Source organism: Candoia aspera, chromosome 12 (assembly GCF_035149785.1).
Source record: "Candoia aspera isolate rCanAsp1 chromosome 12, rCanAsp1.hap2, whole genome shotgun sequence".
NCBI classification, from domain to species: domain Eukaryota; kingdom Metazoa; phylum Chordata; class Lepidosauria; order Squamata; family Boidae; genus Candoia; species Candoia aspera.
The window spans coordinates 5,874,513-5,894,552 of NC_086164.1; the positions used below are offsets into that span (position 1 = coordinate 5,874,513).

At 46.4% G+C, this 20,040-nt stretch overlaps 2 protein-coding genes across 2 annotated transcripts; both read left to right on the forward strand.

Moving 5' to 3' along the window:
* On the forward strand, window positions 1–12,097 carry SLC25A43 (solute carrier family 25 member 43). Its single transcript, XM_063313573.1, has 5 exons — window positions 1–348; window positions 1,435–1,676; window positions 4,290–4,462; window positions 9,323–9,457; window positions 10,754–12,097. Exons 1-5 carry the CDS (start codon window positions 74–76, stop codon window positions 10,928–10,930), a joined length of 1,002 nt encoding a protein of 333 aa, XP_063169643.1. The 5' UTR covers window positions 1–73; the 3' UTR covers window positions 10,931–12,097.
* Window positions 12,098–14,182: 2,085 nt separating this feature from the next.
* Window positions 14,183–19,601, forward strand: SLC25A5 (solute carrier family 25 member 5). The gene is made up of 4 exons (XM_063313580.1): window positions 14,183–14,369; window positions 16,818–17,304; window positions 17,398–17,538; window positions 19,209–19,601. The coding sequence occupies exons 1-4, from the start codon at window positions 14,259–14,261 to the stop codon at window positions 19,364–19,366; spliced, it is 897 nt and encodes a 298-aa protein (XP_063169650.1). The 5' UTR covers window positions 14,183–14,258; the 3' UTR covers window positions 19,367–19,601.
* The last annotated feature ends 439 nt before the right edge of the window (window positions 19,602–20,040 follow it).

Genomic DNA, 20,040 nt, shown 5'->3' on the forward strand with positions numbered 1-20,040 from the left:
GACTCTCTCCCGGGACTCCTCTCCGGCGGCAGCCTGGGCGCGGCGGGCATGGTGCGCCCGCGTCGGGGGCGCCATGGCCACCTGGAAGCGCGACGGCCGGCTGACGGCGCTGCAGCGGCTGGGCTGCGCCGGGCTGGCCGGGGCGGCGAGCCACAGCCTGACGGCCCCGCTGGAAGTGCTCACCGTCTTGGCCCAGGTCGGGGCGCCCCACGGGCAGCGAGGCGGCCTCTGGCAGGCGGGGAGCAGCTTGTGGCGCGCCGAGGGCCCGGCGGCGCTCTGGAAGGGCAACCTGACCGCCTGCCTGCGGCTCTTCCCCTACAGCGCGGTGCAGCTCGCCTCCTACCGCCGGTGAGGACGGGAGCGCCGGGCGGGGGAGGCCGAGCGGTGACTCGGGCCCGGGCCGGGCTCATCCCGCGCCCGGCCGGGGCACGGCGCGCTCCGCTGGGTGAGCCTGGACCTGCGTGGGGGCTTGCGCCGCCGAACCCGTTTGGCAGCAGGAGGGCGCGCCTAATAGGAAAGAGCAGAACACGGGTTAATTAATTCAACGACCGAGGGGGACGCGGGGGTGGGGGGGATACAGAGGTGGCAGCTAAGGAAGACGGTATGATTCTCCGGGGCTACTTTGTCTTCCCGCCTTGTCAGCGTTTGTGGATTTTGTGGGTTAAGATTCCCACTTCTGTACCCTGTTCTGGAGAATTCTTAGCAAAAATGTGTTAGCAGATTGCCCCCCCCAATAAATAATCCTGGGGGAGGGAAGCATCTGTAAGAAGAAAATCGTGAAGTTTTCCTTCAATGGGAGCTTCAGCTTTGATCAATTCCTGCTTGATAAAGAGGTGGTGTTTGTCATCGTCTTCCTTAAACCTTGCTAGGATTATGGACAAACAGCTAATTCCCCTTTGAGTCCCTGGTTTCAAAACCAGGGTTGTAGTGCCCAGAGCCAGCCCTCCGAGGGAGGCCAGGTCAAGAAACAGGCTCCCCAAGAAATGCTGAAACTTTCCTTCCCTGAGCCTGTGTTTCCCAAGCTCAGCCACTTTAAAAGGTCTGGACTTCTGGGAGCCAGCTGGGAATTCTGGGAGTTGAAGTCCACATCTCTCAAAGTTGCCATGGTTGGGAAACAGTGGGCTGTGATTACAGAATCTTGAAACCCTGGCAGCATTTCCTCTGCCTCCCTCTTAAATCAAAGAGAGTTAAGGCAGACTCCATTTAAATTTATCTCTCCCCCCACCGCCCCCAGGCATTCAATCAGCATTTTGCTGTCACCTTCCTTCTCCAAGATCTTCTCTATGGTTCTCTGCACCCAGGGATGGAAAATGTGACCCTTTCCTTAAGAGGGGTCAGAGCCGAAGTTCCCATTGAAGGAAAACTCCCCCCAGATATGACTTCCTGTTGGCATTTGAGCAGAGCTGACTTTTCCCCCTGTTGATCTCGTCTTAGTTGCGTGATGATGCTGATGGATGATTCAGGTCACATTTCTCAGTGGAATTCCATCGTGGCCGGGAGTCTGGCGGGGATGATGGCAGCCATCGCAACTTATCCAACGGAGGTTGTCAAGACTCGGCTCATTGTGCAGAATCGACTGGAACCTCCCTACAAAGGCATTCTTCATGCTTTGTATATGATTTACCACCAGGAAGGAACCCCTGCACTTTATCGGGGTGTTTCATTGTCAGTATTAGGTATTTCAGATTCCTCCTCCTTCCCCTGCAATTATCTTTGGAGTGATTTAGCTGAGTGTTTTTCAAACTTGGCCACTTTAAGATGTGTGGACTTCAACTCCCAGAATTCTTTAAGATGTGTGGACTTCAACTCCCAGAATTCAGAATGCTGGCTGGGGATTTCTGGGAGTTGAAGTCCACACTTCTTAAAGTGGCCAAGTTTGAAAAACACTGATTTAGCCTTTCCTTCAGGAGTTCCACATTTTTATGTTATGTTATTTTATTTTAATTTCAAATTTAGTCACTGCCCATCTCACTGACAGAGCGACTCTGGGTGGTTTACAATAAAAAAATTGTGTATATAACACTCCTTCCTCCACTTTTTCCCACCATACAACCCTGTGAGGTAGGCTGGGCTGAAAGAGGGACTGCCCCAAAGCAGTGCAATTGTCAGTGTAACCATGACGAGAAGAAGAGATGAAGCTGATTTTCTCTGCTGCTTTTATCTCATTCTTCCGTGGGGGGGAAAAAAAGATCCAGAACAGCTTATACAAAGTGGGTGGGGGGAGTCTCTGTCCATAGACCTGTAATCTAAATGACATGACTTAAAAGGATAAAAAGGTGGAGAGGAAAGAGATTTTAAAAAAACAATCCTCAAGCTTGCATGTGTTTTTTTAAAGTTAAATGGTAGATTTATCGACAACCCTTTTGATTTAAAAGGAGACTTTTCTCAGATCTTGTCATTTATGACCTGTAAAATGGACATGAGAGAACACTTCTGTGAGTCGCTTAGGCAGTTTTTCATCCTCCCATCTGAGAGGTTTATCATTCTTCTAATATTACAGATGGGTTTCTATAGTGTAGGGCAGTGTTTCTCAACCTTGGCAACCTTAAGACGGGTGGACTTCAACTCCCAGAATTCCCCAGCCAGCATTCTGAATTCTGGGAGTTGAAGTCCACACGTCTTAAAGTTGCCAAGGTTGAGAAACACTGGTATAGGTACATAGATTTTCCTATGGCTATATCTAACAAGCCCAGACGAGTAAGAACATGCATCGTCGTCGTTGTTAGTTGCAGTCGAGTTGTTTATGACTCATGGCAACCCTCTGTGTAACAGAACGAAATGCTGTTCGGTCTTGCGCCATATGCCTACTGCCCTACAAACGGGATTGAGAGAGAGATTCTCATCATGGCGTACTAGCAAATTTATATGGGATATCTGACCAGCCATCTTTAGCAGAAAGGCTCTAGTTCCATATAGTGGCATCATCATCATCATCATCATCATCAACAGTCCAGATCAGTCCACTGCAGGATGGAAGGCTTTTCAGCTGTTTTCCGATTCCTTCACCATGCTGCAGGTCATTTCCCCTGAACGCCTTTGAACTGAGTTACAGCATATGCCCAGTATTTCCTTGAGTTTTTCCTGAGCCTTTTAAGATCCATGGCTCTCCAACCACAGATGGTTGTTGTCCAGCATCAATCTGTTCATCATGCAGTATGTGTCCTAACAAGCAGGAACCACGCCAAGACGAGGTCTCTAGTGTTTTATTACTGCTACACTAGACAGAAAATCCTAACAAACTGAAGAAGCGTGGGAAAACCCAGACAGATAAACCCCCAAAAGTCAAGGCGGGTCTGTTCTGGGTTTCTTTGAAGGACAGCTCAAAGTCTCTAAGCTACGCATGCGTTTCCCCCCTGGATAGGGGCCCCCTCCTGCTCGCCATCCATGCTCACGACACTATGGCCATCCCACTGCTGTTTCTGTGGGGCCACCGGCTTCATTATGCCACACTCTCTTGTGGCATAGTTCCTGTCCCATGTTATGGTAAGCCTTTTGCCATTCCCTGCTTCTTTTTGCTGCTTTCAACTTCTATATTGCTTTTACGTTCAGCCTCTGAGCTTCTCCATCACAAGTCAGCACAGGTAGTGTGCACTGGTTTAAACCGTTTCCTCTTTCCGCCGTTGATTTTCAGTACAGGATGAAATTGTCCACGTGCTCCACAACCTGTTTTAGTCTGGTTCAGAATTTATTCTATGACATCACCCACAATATAGTACATCTTTTTTTTTTTTATAATAATTTTCCATCAAAGTGCACAGAAACAGGGATTTTAAAAAAACTGATACAAACTAAGGAAAATATAAAAGTAAAAAATAAAAAGCGCAGAGGGGGAAAAAGAAGGAAAAATAAAGAAGTAGTAAATAGTAAAAAAAAAAGGAAAAAAGATATAAAGAGAAATGACTTCCCCCTTCATCAAGACAAGTGCAAAGAATTTCAGAACTTATCACCTCCTCTAATATTATAAACGTTTTCTTCTATATTGATGGATGATGTGCCATCAAGTTGGTGTTGACTCTTAGCAACCACATAGATAGATTTTCTCCATCATGATCTCTCCCCAACCAGGTCCTTCAGTCTTCCCGCTTTGTACCCATCACCACTTCAACTGAGTCCCTGCACCTTGCTGCTGGTCATCCTCTTCTTCTCTTCCCTTCCACCTTTCCCAGCATGAGAGCCTTCTCCAGAGAGCTGGGTCTTCTCCTAATTGTCCTGGTAGATCAGTATTTATTTCTATATCCCTGCCTCCCTGTATTTATTACCAAATCTGTCTTGTCTGTCTTCCCTAACAGGTGCAATCCCATTTTCCATTGGTTCCTTCCTTGTTTACACTCACTTGGATAAACTCTGGGGTCAACCCAGCCTCCGTTTCACACCAATGCAAAACTTCTTCAATGGCTGTCTGGCAGCTGCCGTGGCCCAAACGTTTTCCTTCCCCTTTGAAACAGTCAAGAGGAAAATGCAGGTATGTCCTATTGCAGAGACCTTTTCATGCCCAGGTGTGCAGCATGACAGCTTGTTGAAATGGTGGGAAGGTTGCCTCCCTTTGCCTATGTAGTGAAATCATACCTGTCCGTGTGAACACCGTGTTTTGCCTTGTCAAAAAGAATTGTCTGGAAGCGTACCTTGTCAGCTGCCTTAGCAAAAAGTACCGCCCCCCCCGTAGCAGCATGAAGAGTCAAACAGATTTGGAAGCCACGTGATGCACGTCCCTCTCTTATATAGTTCTCTATTTAGCACACTTTTCTTTAGTCCACTGCTCAGATGTGGCAACCCAGATTCTTTTCTGAAGCATCTAGGACAGTGTTTTTCAAACTTGGCCACTTTTAAGATGTGTGGACTTCAACTCCCAGAATTCCCCAGCCAGCATGCTGTCTGGGGAATTCTAAGAGTTGAAGTCCACACATCTTAAAGTGGCCAGGTTTGAAAAACACTGCTCTACAACATCTGCAAATGGCACTGACCTTTTCTTAATTTTTTTTTAAAAAGCCGACATTTGATAGCACAACTTTTTTTCCCCTTACTAAAATAAGAAGCAAACTTATTTTTTGGGGGGTGCCCTCGAAAAGTCTGTGAAGTATCAGAAAGTTCTTCCTTGCCCCTTTTAATTAGTTCATCACAGAATTGGGGGTAGGGATGAAATAACCACAGCCCTCAACCTCAAAAACATTGCCGCCCGGTCTTCAGCTATAGGGCTGCTGGAGAAGAAAGACTTGTTTCATTTGAACCACTAGGTGGCGCCCTGCTGCCTTTTAAATGCACAGCTGGGGTAGAATTTCCTTTCATTTGCAGAATTTCCTTAAAGGACTTTTTTCAGATATGGTCTTTACCTATTAACTGATTGTTTACTGATTGATTCATTCAATTTGTATGGTCGCCCATCTCAGCAAGTGGCTCTGGGTGGTGAACAAAATTAAAATAAAATAAAAACAATTACAGTAATATAAAAATTAAAATGCACAGTGGCTGAGAATATATCATATACCATAATCACTAATATAACTAAGAAAAGGGTCTCTGCACACCTTTGGGGGCCCAGAGTCAGGTCTTTAAGGACTTAGGAAAACCTGCAGGGCCAGTAAGGTCCAATTTGAACTGGACTTGAGAGCCTTAAAACCTGTTTTCATTCTCAGTGCTAAATGCTAAATGCCAAAGTAAGCAGGGTAACAAGAAGAAAAGAAACAGCAAAAAAACCCAAAATGAATAAACAAGCGAACCAATAAAATCCAAAAAATATGCTTTTTTCCAGGCCTATTGACAGGAATCTTCTTATATTAAAAGTGTGGTTTCAGTACAGTTTCCAGGTCTCCCCACCTGGGCTTTATCTATCTATCTATCTATCTATCTATCTATCTCTATCTATCTATCTATCTATCTATCATATTTATATGGCCGCCCATCTCACAAAATAGGGCAGCGTACAATAAAAAAAGCAACATAAACAATATTAAAGAAAAGAATTCCACAATTCAAACATTAATATTATTATTAAAAAGCTAGGAGAGATCATTAGATGTTACAAACAATGTAGCCACCTCATTAAATCACCATTTCCTGAAGACCCCCAAGCTAGGTGTACTAAATCATCTCCCTGAATTTCTTTAAGTGATGGCTGGTAATACCCCCAGTGTTGTAACAGATTGGAGGCCTATAAATCTTATAAATACATACATAAAAACTTGGCAGCCCTGAGTACATTTATATGGGAGTACATTCTTAATTTAATGGAATTTGTAAGTCAAGATACTTCATATCTGGATAAAATGTTTGTTTGTTTGTTTGTTTAATTTTTATCCCCCTTTTATTATTTTTAGATAGAATAATGTTTTCTTTTGAAGGGGACAAGCAACTTCACATCTGGATAGATGTGAAGTTGCTTTTCCCCTTGAAAAGAAAATATTTAGGGAACCTCAATTTACTGGATCATTTGTGGTGTTCATCCTAATTTTATTCCTCTGTTTCCTCTTTTCCATTTGTTCCTGACTGACATTGTCAGAGAAATAAAAGGTACAATATAAATCTTTGGGGACAGAAGCTCCTGGTTTTGAGCCAAAATTGCCTCTATTTATTTGCTGCATTTATATTTATTGCATTTATAGCCTATTTTCTCTCTCAGAGCTCCAGGGCACCTGGGTGTGCCCCTTCATTTTGTCTTCTCAACAGCCCTCTGAGATAGATCAAGCTGAGAGAGAATAGTTAGTCCCAGATCACCTAATGAGCATCATGGTTAAGTGGAGCTGTGAACCTGGTTTCTTCTGGTCTACATCCTTATTCGCATCTGAACAAGCAGAATTTTCCACTGTCTGTTGAGTCTTTTGATGGTTTTCCTTCAGCCTTTGAAGACTTAGGTGTTTGCAATTGATCTAACCTTCAAAAGGATTCTGTGCTTGTAATTTAGATTTCAGATTAAATGTAATAAACTTCCCTAGATCTTTTCTTCTTTTTTTCTCTCCTAATCCCTTGTTAGCAATGCTGGGTCATGTCTTTCACTTCCAAACCTTAACTTTCAACAATTTCTTGCTCTGAATTCTTCTCTCCTAGAAGGATCCCTTGTAATCAGTCAATCTCTCTCTCTCTGCTACGCTTTTATGAAGGTTTTACCCACACAACTTTTCCTAAAAGAGGTTCATGTAGAACAATTAAAACAACATGTTCTCAGCAGAAGATTGACAGGAGGCTTGGAGGGAGGGCCCAGCTTGGGGAACTGAGGCAGAAGAACACCCCTGAATAAAGAGAGGCAGCAGAGATTGTGGGACGACCTGTGGCTTTGAAAGAATGCTTGCAGCTGAATCATCAGAGCCCTGTGCAGAGAATACTTTAATGCAGACTTGCATATGGAAAATGGCAAAGACTCATCCTTTGTTTTAAATCAGAATGGGACTTTAGCGACAATAAGATGGGACATTCCAGAGTTTCATATCTTGTGTTTAGCTGTAATGCAGTTTGTTTCCTTTGTGCTTGGAGTGAGCACATCCTGATTATTCTGACTGGTTCAATAAACCAGTGTTGGGGGGAAAATGTGCCTTAATATGAGACACAAAGCCCAGCTGTATTTGCTGTTCATTTGACATCCAAAGCTCGTTCATGTCATTTCCCAGCCATGGTGTGTGTGTGTTGTTGTTTTTTAAAGACTGGCTAAAAGTTCTCATTTATTGCTGTAGGTGTCTTTCTTTAGCAGCGTTTAGAAGTCATTCATAGAAGTTCATCAGATGAGAGAACATGCAGCTTGTTAATCGATGAGGAATTTGTTGACCTTGCTAGGATGTTTCCAAAGATAATTGTACTCATGTGACTGATTCATCGTTTAAAAGGTAGATGGTATATCCTATAAACAGGCAAGCCTTCTGCTTGGCTGGCACCGTTAGCTGAAGCTTTGCCGGAGAGGTCATCTTTCTGTAAACAAAACAGGAGCTGCCAAGCTTGCAAATCACAGTTGATCCTCCATGGACAGAGGAGATCATTTGGGCTTATCGCCCCTAGGAAGCTGTCTTTGCAGATTGATTTATCTCAGGTGGGAGGAGGAAGGAGGAAGCAACTTTTATTTTAAGTCCCCCACATGGTCGTGCTAAAATGTTCTTTCTGTAGGTCTTGGTCCATTTGCATGTCAGCCTCCCACACCAGGGAGCAGAGGCCCCCAAAAGTGCATCACTGTGCTAATATTACTTATAAATGACGAATGCATAATAATTGCAGAGTACATGGGGAAAGTCTGCACAAATAAAGGCTTTCTACATTACTTACGGACTATAATTGAAAGTGGAGGCTGGAACTACACGTACAACAAAAGCTGGGTGGAAAGACACAGGTGTTTAGATCTATTCTCCTTCAGCATTTAAGTGCAGTCTTCCCTTTTGAAATGTCCTATTTTTAAGGCTCTGCAAATAGAAAAGTAGCACATCAGGGAATGCTTGTCATGCTAGTTTTCTACTTGCAAGGAGTTTTTAAGCAATAAGAAGGATTTCTTTTTTTTTTAATTTGATCCCTCACCTGTGCACTGGAACAACATAGTAATTGTTTTTTCTTTTGCATTATTCCTTGTGTGTCTGGTTTGACTCTTCAGCGTCAGTATATTGTTGGTATCTTCAAAATTTCATGCAGCTGCTCTCTGAAATTGAAGAATCTGGAAAGGAAATGAAGTCAGCCCTTAACAGCTTAACTGGCAAGTTTTGGCATTCCAGAGAGTGCCTCAAAAATACCACATCACGTTTGTTTGGGAGCTAGGCCAGAGTCAGAAATTCAAAATTATTTCTCAAATATACTGAGGCTAAGCTGGCTAGGGTAACATTTCTTGCGTTAAGCCAGGTTTACAGTTGCTACAAGAAGAAAGCATTCAGCAAACAAACGGTATAATAACATTGGTCTATATGGAAAAAAGTGTAGTTCAAATCTATGTTTGGTAATGTGTGACTGTAATAAGGTTAAGTACACTACAGGTGGTCCTCATTTAGCAACTGCCTCGTACAATGACCATTTGCAGTTACAGCGATGATGAAGAAGAAACTTTATAACCAGTCCTTGCATTTATGACCTTCCCATAAAGTGAAGAGTGAAAGAAAGCTGAAGTAAGATGAGAAGCAGTTGCAGTTTCCCTTAGTGACCAAGTTGCTGGTCCTAATTGTGGCCACTAAACGAGGACTGCCTGCGCGACCAAAATTGTGCAGACTTTGGAATTCAGTTGCCAGCCAAAGCAATCTATTCTTGAGTGACATTTTGATTGCATAAGATCACACGTGAATGATCAGGAGCTGTAGAAAATGGATCTCTTCTATTCGAAATGAATTGATTCAACTGCTTTAAAGGCCTCCTCTGTTCTCTTTTGGAGCAGGCTCAGAGCCCGTGCCTCCCTTGCTATGGAGGGGATGGTATCCATTTTGCTGGTGTGATAGATTGTTTTCAGCAGACGGTAAAAACCAAGGGAGTTCTCGCCCTCTGGAATGGACTTACTGCTAATTTACTCAGGGTAAGTATTGCAGTCCTTCCTGGTCAATTCCACCAGAAAGAATTCCACTGTTCCTGCTGTCTTCATTTACCTTTTCCTCTGCCCAGGTTTCATCATGCCGTTCTTAAATCTAGGGTTTTTTAAAATCATTTGCCGAGGCCTCGTTCACACGATATATTAAGCGCTCATCTGGACTCTTTGGCTTTGGGCCAAATCACTGATTATAGTGGGTAAACCACTGTTTGTCAACCTGGGCCACTTCAAGCTGTGTGGACTTCAGCTCCAAGAATTCCCTAGCAAGCATGGCTGGTTGGGGAATTCTGGGAGCTGAAGTCCACAGAGCTTGAAGTGGCCCAGGTTGACAAACACTGGCATAAACTCAGATTTATGAGTGTATTTGCTAATCTCTATTATGCTACCTCCATCTTTTCCCCTAAAGCAGGGTTCCCCAAAGTGGTCAGTATTGATCCCCAAGGTCGATGGGACTGTCTATGGGGTTGATAAATGGCTGGGGAACTTCATAGTACTATTCGTTATATAGTATTTATTAAATTGTTTTCACATAATAAATGTTGGGTGGGTCAATGAACAATCTGAAACTTCATGAAGGTGTCAATGAGCTGAAGAGTTTGGGGACCCCTGCCCTAAAACCTTCATGGGTGCCTATTTAATTTTTAACTTCCATGAACAAATCTTAACCCTAAATTTGAATTCAAGTTAGTGGGCTGTTGAACGTATCAAATTTTTTTTTAATATTTTGTGCAGGTTATTTTTGTAATGCTGAATGCCTTAAAAGTTCAAGATGGCATACAAGACTTCTTTTGATCATTAATAATAATAATGTATTACAATTAATAATATTTTATTAAATTTGTATGCCACCCGGCTCCCAGCAACTCTGGGTAATTATCTTCTTGTTTTCAGTTTTCTTTTTTATGGAAATACAGGACTGTTATACAAGAGAGACCATTTTTGCAACAGTATCACAATATATATTCTTCTTTTAAAATGTTTAGAGAGAGAGCAGAAACAAAATATCTTTTTTAAAAATAAGCAAGTGTACAATCCCCACCAGTTAATAAGGTATTGTGGCTACTTAAAATTTGCCATTACTGCATGGTTACTTCTGAGTAGATGCCTTTGTGTTTATATTGTAAAAGCAGCTCCCCCCTCCCAATTAGTGAAATGAAATATTAATTGAGTGATCTACCTATCAAAGACTGCAGTACTTTCTCAGACCGGAATCCTAGGGGTAAAATTGTCTCTAGTGGGATTTAAATTTTAAGGTGATTTTAGCTTTTGTGTTTAATTACCCAGATTGTGCCTTACTTTGGGATCATGTTCAGCACTTTTGAATTCTCCAAGCGGATCTGCCTGTACCAGAACGGTTACACGGATTCCCCTTTACGCTACGAACTTACTCCAGGCGTAGACCAGAGTTTACAACCCCAGGAATTGCAAGACTTAAGGCTCCTTGGAAGAAGAAACGTCTAAGCCTCTGAATGCATTTTTTGGACACAGTTCCCTGGCAGCCCTGTTGCAAAAGAGCCAATGAGATTCACAGCCAGCTCTCTTATCTTCAGTGGGAGGGCTGCTGAAGGCCCCAAACTCACGGTAATGGGACGTAACTTCCTTGTTCAAGACAGACTGCACAATGGGACAACCTACTAAGCAGATGAAATCCATCCGGTCTCGGATGTTGCCAACTGTTCAACTATTGGTCAGAATTGTGTGGCCATTTTTGTTTCCTAGCCTGTGGATCCTGAAAACTCCACTCATTTCCAAGCATTTTCCAGCACAGCAGAATAATGATCAGATCAGCAGTGTGAGAAGCCATGATTTGTCACAGGTTCATTGGAAAGCAGCAGGACAAGGGGGCCAGTGCTAGACAATCTCATATACCGAAGAGAGGAACCTGATAGGGACTTCCTTTGGAATACAGCTGCCCTGTTAGAAGTGGAATTGTGCGCATGAGGAGGATGCTACTGAAGAGGGACCCTTCTCCACATCAAAATTCCCTAGCCGTAGAAAGCTAGCTGATGGAGACTAGATTAGAGATGTCCCTGACATGCCCACTTTCCACAGGTAGGAATTTAATAGGATGGTTGAACTTTTAATTATGCAAAACAACAACCAACCTCCCCCCCCCCCCTTAGAGTCTGAAATGGAACAATCTGAGGACTGTAGCGTGCGCTCTTTGGATTCTCCTAAAGAGTCTTCCACTGAACGGTGGTCTCCTTTTGGATCTCAGAAGAGCTTGTAAATGAGCAGCAGCCCACTTTAAATGACAAACGCACAGAAAGTTCCCTCTGTCTCCAGATCTTCGAATATAATGCGTTGAGGTGGGTAAGAATGGTTCTCTCTCTTCCTTGTTACTTCAGATACAAGCCTATAGACCAATGTTTCTCAACCGTGGCAACTTTAAGATGGGTGGACTTCAATTCCCAGAATTCCCCAGCGAGCGTGCTGGCTGGAGAATTCTGGGAATTGAAGTCCACCCATCTTAAAGTTGCCAAGGCTGAGAAAAACTGCTATAGCCATAAGGCTGTCAACAGTTGCTCTAAAATTCCTTGCAATTACGGGTTTTAATTTGTTTTCTTGCTGCGTACTTGATACTGAACTTAATAAACAGGAGAACAGACAAGTGTTGCTTAAAAGGTGGCCTACGTGTATTAATTAATAAACTGTGATTCTCCCATTGTCTCAATCCTAGTAGACTAGGCAGCTTACAGATAATAAAATCACAGCAATAAATAACGCATTATCTTTCATCATGGGAATGACAAGCATGAATCAAATGTAAGGAATATATTTGTAGGTGAATTATGCAGTTTGCCTTGGGCCAAGTTTTTCATTCTGAACCTGATGGGGTTCCTTGAGAGACTAAGAAAATAATCACTCTAATGTAGCGAGGGTCCTGGATAGCAATTTTTCTAAGGTACTCTCAGCCCTAGGAAGAAGGCACTGGCAAGCCACTTCCAAAAATGTTGCCAAGAAAACTGCAGGGACTTGCCTAGGCCATTGCCAGGAGTCCAAAATTACCCGCAGGCACACATTTCCTTCCCTTTACAATTCAGAAGGTAGGTTCTCCCATGAAAAAATGAGATGGATGGGTGAGTGGGTAGGTAGGTAGGTAGGTAGCTAGATTTCACTTGTTCATTCCATTGCCTGATGTTTGAAAAGCTCGCTCTAGGGTGTCCAATTAAGTAGAATGTGAAGTGTTGAGAAAAAAAGCAAAATTTGAAAAGAACCTAATTTTTTTGCAGACATGGGGCGTGGATTGCGTGGTTCACCTAGGACACTAGTTGTTGGCAGCTCTCATAAGGCAGCTGCTGCTTAGGATAGTTCTCTCTCTGAAGTGAATGTCAAAGAGAAAGTAAGATACAAGCTGTCCCGCTTTTGTATGGATCTTGGAGACCCAAGGAAAATAAGGTTTTTTGGCAGGGGGGAAATGATGTCTTACCATTACAAACTCTCTCAGCCAGGGTTGGGGCTAGAGGGCAGGAGATGGGATACCTGCCTAGATCCCAAGATCTTTAGAAGATCCACTGCACTAACAGCAGTGCCACCATTCCTGTTAAAAGGCCAGATGCTGTCCAAGATTCTTCCATTTCCAACACCTCTTCCAGATCGGGGTGGGGAACAAGGAGGTGCCACATCCCAGAGCATCCAAATCCTAGGAAGCATTCCAGTACATCCACCGTGTGAGACTGAAACACAACTGGGGCGCTGTCAGTTGGGATCAACATGGTTTGTTTATGGATCACTAAGCATAAACAGTTGCAGCCCAGAAAGGAAAGTCGAAATGGTAATAGACGTGGCAGTATTAAGAGCCTGCCCCCTGCCCGCCCCCCCCCCTTTAAAACCGTAAGATCAGGCTGTATTTGGCCAGGGGGCGCAGAAAACACCACCTGCAAGGCCAGGCTACGGTGGCTCATCCACAAACCGGGATTAAGCCGCCACGTCTTAGCTCAAGGGGAAGTCAGACCCTGGATTTTATTTAATTTCTTTAAGCTGGGGGGCGTCGCTGCCCTCCGCATGCGGAGACGCCCCCCAAATGGAGCAGCAGCAGGCAGGGCAGCCCACTCCCCGCCCCAGGCCGAAGGGGGAGCCCCAGCGCCGCCGCGGCGCCCGGCCAGAAGAGCCAGAAGCGGCTCCGGTCGGGCCGAGAGCGGCGGGTGGACGCGCGGGCGGTATCCGCCCCCGCCCTCGCCCTCCCCGCTGCGGTCAGGCGGGGAAGGAACATTTAAGGACACACGATGTTCCCTCTGAGCTGTCATAGGAACGCCCTGCCCGTGGGGCGTCGGACGTCACGCAGGTGGAAAGCCGGCATCCCTTGCGCAGCCGTGCCCGGCCCCGTCGCCAAGGTTAAGGCCGGTCTCCTTCCCGGGCTTGGCCGCTCTCGCCCGTCCACCCCCCACCCCCCGCGGCAGGGACTCGGGGTCCCCCAGGCCGGACGTGGCCCCCTCCCTCCGCCCCCCGGAGGGGCCGCTGCCACGGAATAGAGTGCGGGGTAGGGGGCAGCCGGGGATGCTGCCCATCCCCTCCTCCCCGAGGCAGTTCCCCCGCGGTCCCTCCCTCCGCCTGGCAGCCAATCAGGGCGATGGGAAGCGGCTGCGCGTCGGTGCTCGCGTCTCGGCCTGCGTCCCTCCCTCCGTTCCCACGTTCAAGTCCGCAGGGCTGTATAAAAGCCGGCCATTTCGGAGGCTCGCTCCCAGTCCGCCGGCAGCCGCTCACCCTCCCGTGCCGCGCCCGCCGCCGCCTCTCCCTCCGTCTGCCGGCCTCGCCTCCCTGCCTTCCTTCGGGACGCACCCGCGGCACCATGACCGACGCGGCCATCTCCTTCCTCAAAGACTTCCTGGCGGGCGGCGTGGCAGCCGCGATCTCCAAGACGGCCGTGGCCCCCATCGAGCGGGTCAAGCTGCTGCTCCAGGTGGGGCCGGGGGCGAGGCGTGGGCCCGCGGGCGCTCCTCTCCGGCGGGGGATCGGGCGGGCGGGCCGGGAGCCGCGCAGCGCTCCGGGGGCCCCTTCGGATCTGGGCACTGGACGGGGCATCCGGGGCATCCGAGGCGTCCGGCCGCGTGAGCCTCCCTGTCTCGGCTGCCGCGCTGGCCGAGGCGGCCTGGTGTGTGTCGGGAAGTGTCGCCGTCCCTTCCCCAAGGTCGCCCCAAGGAGATGCGGGGCTGAACCCCCCCTTGCTGCCTCTGCAGGGACCCAGCCCCCCTCCTTGCGTGCCCCCGGGACTCTCCCCTGCCGCTGGGCTCCCCATCGCGCTTGAACGGGCGGCTCAGGGCCCCCGACGGCGCCCGCGATCCGGCCTCCGAGACCGACCCGGTTCTGCGGCCGCCCTCGGCCGCCGCGCCTCCCTTCTGCCTCGCCGCCCCCGGCGGCGGAAGTGCTGGCGCTGGAGCGAACCGTCTCAGCCGATGCCAACCGGCCCGGCGTTGGAGTCGCTGGATCGCGGGGCACGCGGGGCAGGGCGACGCGGGGACTTGCGGACTCTGCCTGCTGCTGCGGGGCCCGCTGCCCCCGGGTCCCCGTCGCTCGGCAGCCGCCCTGGCGGGGGAGGCCGCTCTTCCTTCCCCTCCGGGGCAGCCTCCTGCCCATAGAGCGATCCAGCCCTCCTGCATGGCACCTTCACGGGTTGCTCCGTTTGGAGGGCCAAAAACAGCCAGCCCTTGACCTTGAAGGGGAATGGTAGCTGGGCCAAAAGGGAGGATGGATGACCTGTCTTGCTCCACCTGTCTCGTGGGGTGCCCAACTAGCTTGTCAGCCACCCACGAGCTGCTTTTCTTGAAGGACCCACCTGTCATTCGTCCTTTTCCCAGTCTGTGGCAGGGGTGCCAGAGAAGGCCCAGCAAGGTCATGTAAGGTTTAAATGGCACAGATGAGTTGCTGCAAGGTCAGCAACAGGGAGCCTTGGGGTCTAATGTGGCCCGTTGGAGGAAGGAGGCAATTGCCAAGTTAGGAGACCAATGGATTGTAGGGAGAAGTTGGGAATGCAGCTGTTCGGAGACTTGGGTTGTGGCCGGGTTGCTTACCAGGGAACTAAGGACGTCTTGATCCCACGATGGGCGCCAAGGCGCAATTGCTTAGAAAGGAGGTCACCTTGCAAAGAAGCTCTTATCGCTGGCTGGATTACAACCGTAGTCTGCGGAGCTTACACAAAGGCAAATAGATTCAAGCCAGCCTGTGGCCTCTTGCTGATTTTGAGTGGCCTACATAGATTTCTACCTGAAAAAAATGCTGACCTCTCTCAGCCCAAGAACTCCGTTTTCCAGTTCACAGAGATCACTCTGATTTCCAAGCTGCCCAAACCGGGACCTGAGATTTAAAATCAGTACCGAAATGCCGGTTCTTTCACAGGCCTAGGACAAACCATCACAGGAAGGGCAAATATTCAGGGATTTAGTAGTGTTAAACAGGGAGGGAAGTTCCAGTTGCAGTTTCCAGTTTCCTCCTTCCGTCTCAGGGTGGAGAAAAAAAATAACCTGCGTGTTACAGTACTTGACCAGACACAGGGTGACTTTACTGCAGTGTTTCTCAACCTGGGGAACTTTTAAGATGTGTGGACTTCAACTCCCAGAATTCTGGCTGGCTGTGGAATTCTGGGAGTTGAAGTCCACACATCTTAAAGATCCCCAGGTTGAGAAACACTGCTTTACTGTATAGGACTTGTCATGATTTAACAATTCTATTTCAAAATTGATTGCCAGGCAATTCAGCAGTTCCAATAGTTACTTTCATTCAGTGATTTGGGACCACATCTCCTCATGCCCTTGGACTATTGACCCTGCTGGCTGGAGTTTAAAAGCACAGTTGTCTAAAACCTACAAAGGGCACTGGGTTGTGCAATCTCTAAGCTAAAGCTTCACTTTCCATTTTGAATCATTTGATCCACGTAACCTTCATTTCTCAAGGGCGCATGGGCCCAGCTTGACCTGTCCCCATTGATTTCCAAATGTTGTGACAAAATCACAATTTAACATTTCAAAGGGAAAAACTATTAAATCGGTGTTTGAATTTTTTTGGATTTTACATACCTCTGCCTACAGAACAGTAGTTATAAAAGGAGTGAACTCAAACTGAATTTTTGTTCTTAACCCAGCTACTTTTTTTTTTTTTTTTTTGGAGCTGGGAAAAACGCCCATTTCTGCTGGTTGCACGCCTCTGCTCTAAGCCGTTCTGTGTGGTTTTCATTCATTATTATGACGTACGAACCCAGGTGTTGTGATTTATAAGCCACACTATGGCTTACTGCGGTGTCTGAACCAAGCCAGAGGTTTGTCCAACAAATCAGATACACACTCGCAGCTTACCCTGACGTCTAAACGCAGCCCATGCTGCTGTATTTAAGCTCCACCTCTTTCCTTCACGGCAGGTGCAACATGCCAGCATGCAGATCACGGCAGAGAAACAGTACAAGGGAATCATTGACTGCGTGGTCCGGATTCCCAAGGAGCAAGGCGTCCTCTCCTTTTGGCGGGGCAACTTAGCCAACGTGATCCGGTACTTCCCCACGCAAGCCCTAAACTTTGCTTTCAAAGACAAGTACAAGCAGATCTTCTTGGGCGGCGTTGACAAAAGAACCCAATTCTGGCGTTACTTTGCGGGCAACTTGGCATCCGGTGGCGCCGCTGGAGCGACTTCCCTCTGCTTTGTCTACCCCCTCGATTTCGCCCGAACGCGTCTGGCGGCCGATGTGGGGAAAGCCGGGGCAGAGCGAGAGTTCAAGGGGCTTGGCGACTGCCTGGTCAAGATCTTCAGGTCGGATGGCCTCCGAGGGCTGTACCAAGGGTTCAACGTCTCTGTCCAAGGAATCATCATCTACAGAGCGGCGTATTTCGGCATTTATGATACCGCAAAAGGTAAATGGGGGGTGGGGTTGTGGCCCTTTTCCCTGCCTCCCAGCCAAAGCTGTGAGGGACAGTAATTAAGCAGTCTTTTGCTTCGTTACCCAGGAATGCTTCCCGACCCAAAGAACACCCACATCTTAATTAGCTGGATGATCGCACAGACGGTAACAGCGGTTGCAGGCCTGACCTCATATCCCTTTGACACTGTCCGGCGGCGAATGATGATGCAATCCGGTCGCAAAGGAGGTGGGTATCTAGCTTTTTTTTCCAAATTCCCCTTTGTAGGTGTGCTTAAAAGCTTGCTTTTTACTCCCTTAGGCCCGCCCAGTACAAAAAATGCAGCTAAGTGGTAAACTACATTTCCTGCACTACTTTGTGGTTGTCTTAAACATGTCAGTTTCTACTCAGATCCTATAAATGGAGCTCTGTGCTCAGCTTTTGCAGGTGATCTCAGATCTAGTTGCTTTCTAACTAGGGGGCCAGAGTGATCTCAGCAAAGGCATTGTACATGCCAGGGGACAGGGGATGCCCGATTATACAGATGTTACAGAACTGCAGTTCCCATCATTATTCTTTTTTGCCTTGGCTGGCATTTCAGTAGCTTTAGAGGGCCACAGGTGGCTTATTTCAGCAGGAAAAGTGCTATTCCAAGGGACAATGAGATCGTTGAATGCTAAGAATTTATAGCCTGCCCTTAGCAGCAGTGGAAATTGAATTTAAACAAGCTTCAAATGTGCATAACCTGGATCATGTATTGATTGTTTGCACCATTCCATTAATAATGCCAAATGTAACTGTGGTTCTCTGTGGTTCAAAGATTGGCCATCTATTTTTGAGTAGGTGTTAACATTATAATCCCTTTAGCTTCATAAACCTATTTAACTTCAAAAAAATGCATATTAAACCCATATTGCAGAACTGTGGTGCTGAAATGTTCCTGAGTTTCATTCACCTCCCTGTACACAAGCCCACATTCGGAACTTGTCCATTATTCTGCATTAGTTTTTGGCAAATGAGGTGCATCTCAAACAAAGCCCTCTAGATTAAATTGGAAGACTAAATAAGTTAGCTGCTAAATATTCCCATTTCAAAATATTATTTATTTATTATTCAAATTTCTATCACAGCCCATCTCACCCCGAACAAGGGGACTCCCCTGCATTATTTGAGTTCCACTGAGCTGAATTGCCACCTGGAGAGGTCCCAAATCAAAAGGGAAAGAATAAAGAGCTATTCAGCCTCAACCCTTTCCTGAATTTGTTGATAAAGGCTAAAGGGAAGACCCTAAAGCTTTTTCATTAGTAATAGAACCCTCTTTGATGTGATTTGTGAATGCTCCCTTCTCTATAAAGATGGACCATGTCATCAGATTCTTATTTCTGATTGGTTGTACGTGGCAGCAGCATGCTCTGAGTGGCCACAAACATCAGCTAGTCAGAAGATGCCTGGTTCCACCTCTTCATTTGGCTATCCTCTTTAGATTAAATTCCAGAACTTGCACTGGTGGTACTGCAAGTGGGTTGCAAGAGCGCATCCTGTTCCCCATTCATCTCAGACCATCATTTTCTCTAGTGTTTGGCAACCTTGGCAACTTTAGCGTGCATGGACTTCAACTCCAGAATTCCCTAGCCAGCAGGGAATTCTGGGAGTTGATGTCCACATATCTTAAAGTTGTTTGAAACTCTGACTTAGTCTGAAGCTAATCCCTTATTTATCTCTTTCCCTTTCCTCTGTTTCCTCCATGCTCCATTTTAGATTGTGTTTCAGCACAGAGACTTTTCTTTTGAGAATCTGTAAAATGACCGGCACTTTATTTAGGTTCCTTTAGCACTAGCTGAGGAGCAAAACAGCACCTGCATGATTGTAAGCGTCAAATGAATTCGTTGCCCATCTTATTTCTTTTTCCTTTTTTCCAGCTGACATCATGTACTCTGGAACAATTGACTGCTGGCGGAAGATTGCCCGTGACGAGGGTGGCAAAGCATTCTTCAAGGGAGCGTGGTCCAATGTCCTCCGAGGAATGGGGGGTGCTTTTGTCCTAGTCTTGTACGACGAAATCAAGAAATACACATAAGCTGCTTCCCCACTCCTAGATGGCATTTCCTATGTAATATTCCATGGACTGCATCAAAACTATTTATCGTTCCCCTTGTGGTATCTCTTAGTTGACAGAGAGGCCATGATTTTGCTTGCCTGATCCCCTTTCTCAAGTCATTCCCCTGTCGATGGGACTCAAACTTTATTTTTATTCAGTCACTCCTGTTAAAATAAGTTTGAGAAATAAAATGAAAAAAAAAACTGTACCAAAAGTGTTGTTGATTTCCCTTCTTTTGAAAACAAGGGCTTTGTTGGAACTGCAAGATAGTAAACTCAGTTTGTTTAATAGGTGAGCATGTGGCCCTCCAGCTGTTATCAAACTACAATTCCCAGCTGTTCAGCTCAGTAACTTCAACAGGAATTCCCCACTCAAGATTAAACACAACAGACATGGACTTTCAGTAAGTTCTTAGACTCTGCTCCCCTCTTCACAATTCTGCTTGAGGAAAATGGCCACATTTGGGGTTGGCTCTGGATTAATGTGCACATGGGAAGCTTTGCTTTATGGCTCTCTATCAGAATTACAACAAATGATTTGGTTTTCGGATGGCCAGGGAGAAGCTGAAAAATAATTACCCTGCTGCTACCTATTCAAAGTACTTGGTCCATAATGACCATTAATCTGCCCTTTGTTGCACTATGAAAAGTATT

Excerpts from the sequence above, each read along its gene's own strand:
- SLC25A43 (XM_063313573.1), top strand. The coding sequence starts at position 74 with ATGGCCACCTGGAAGCGCGACGGCCGGCTGACGGCGCTGCAGCGGCTG. Across the intron at positions 349-1,434 it reads CAGCTCGCCTCCTACCGCCG|TTGCGTGATGATGCTGATGG; the intron begins GTGAGGACGGGA and ends ATCTCGTCTTAG. Across the intron at positions 1,677-4,289 it reads TGTTTCATTGTCAGTATTAG|GTGCAATCCCATTTTCCATT; the intron begins GTATTTCAGATT and ends CTTCCCTAACAG.
- SLC25A5 (XM_063313580.1), top strand. The coding sequence starts at position 14,259 with ATGACCGACGCGGCCATCTCCTTCCTCAAAGACTTCCTGGCGGGCGGC. Across the intron at positions 17,305-17,397 it reads CATTTATGATACCGCAAAAG|GAATGCTTCCCGACCCAAAG; the intron begins GTAAATGGGGGG and ends TTCGTTACCCAG. Across the intron at positions 17,539-19,208 it reads GCAATCCGGTCGCAAAGGAG|CTGACATCATGTACTCTGGA; the intron begins GTGGGTATCTAG and ends CCTTTTTTCCAG.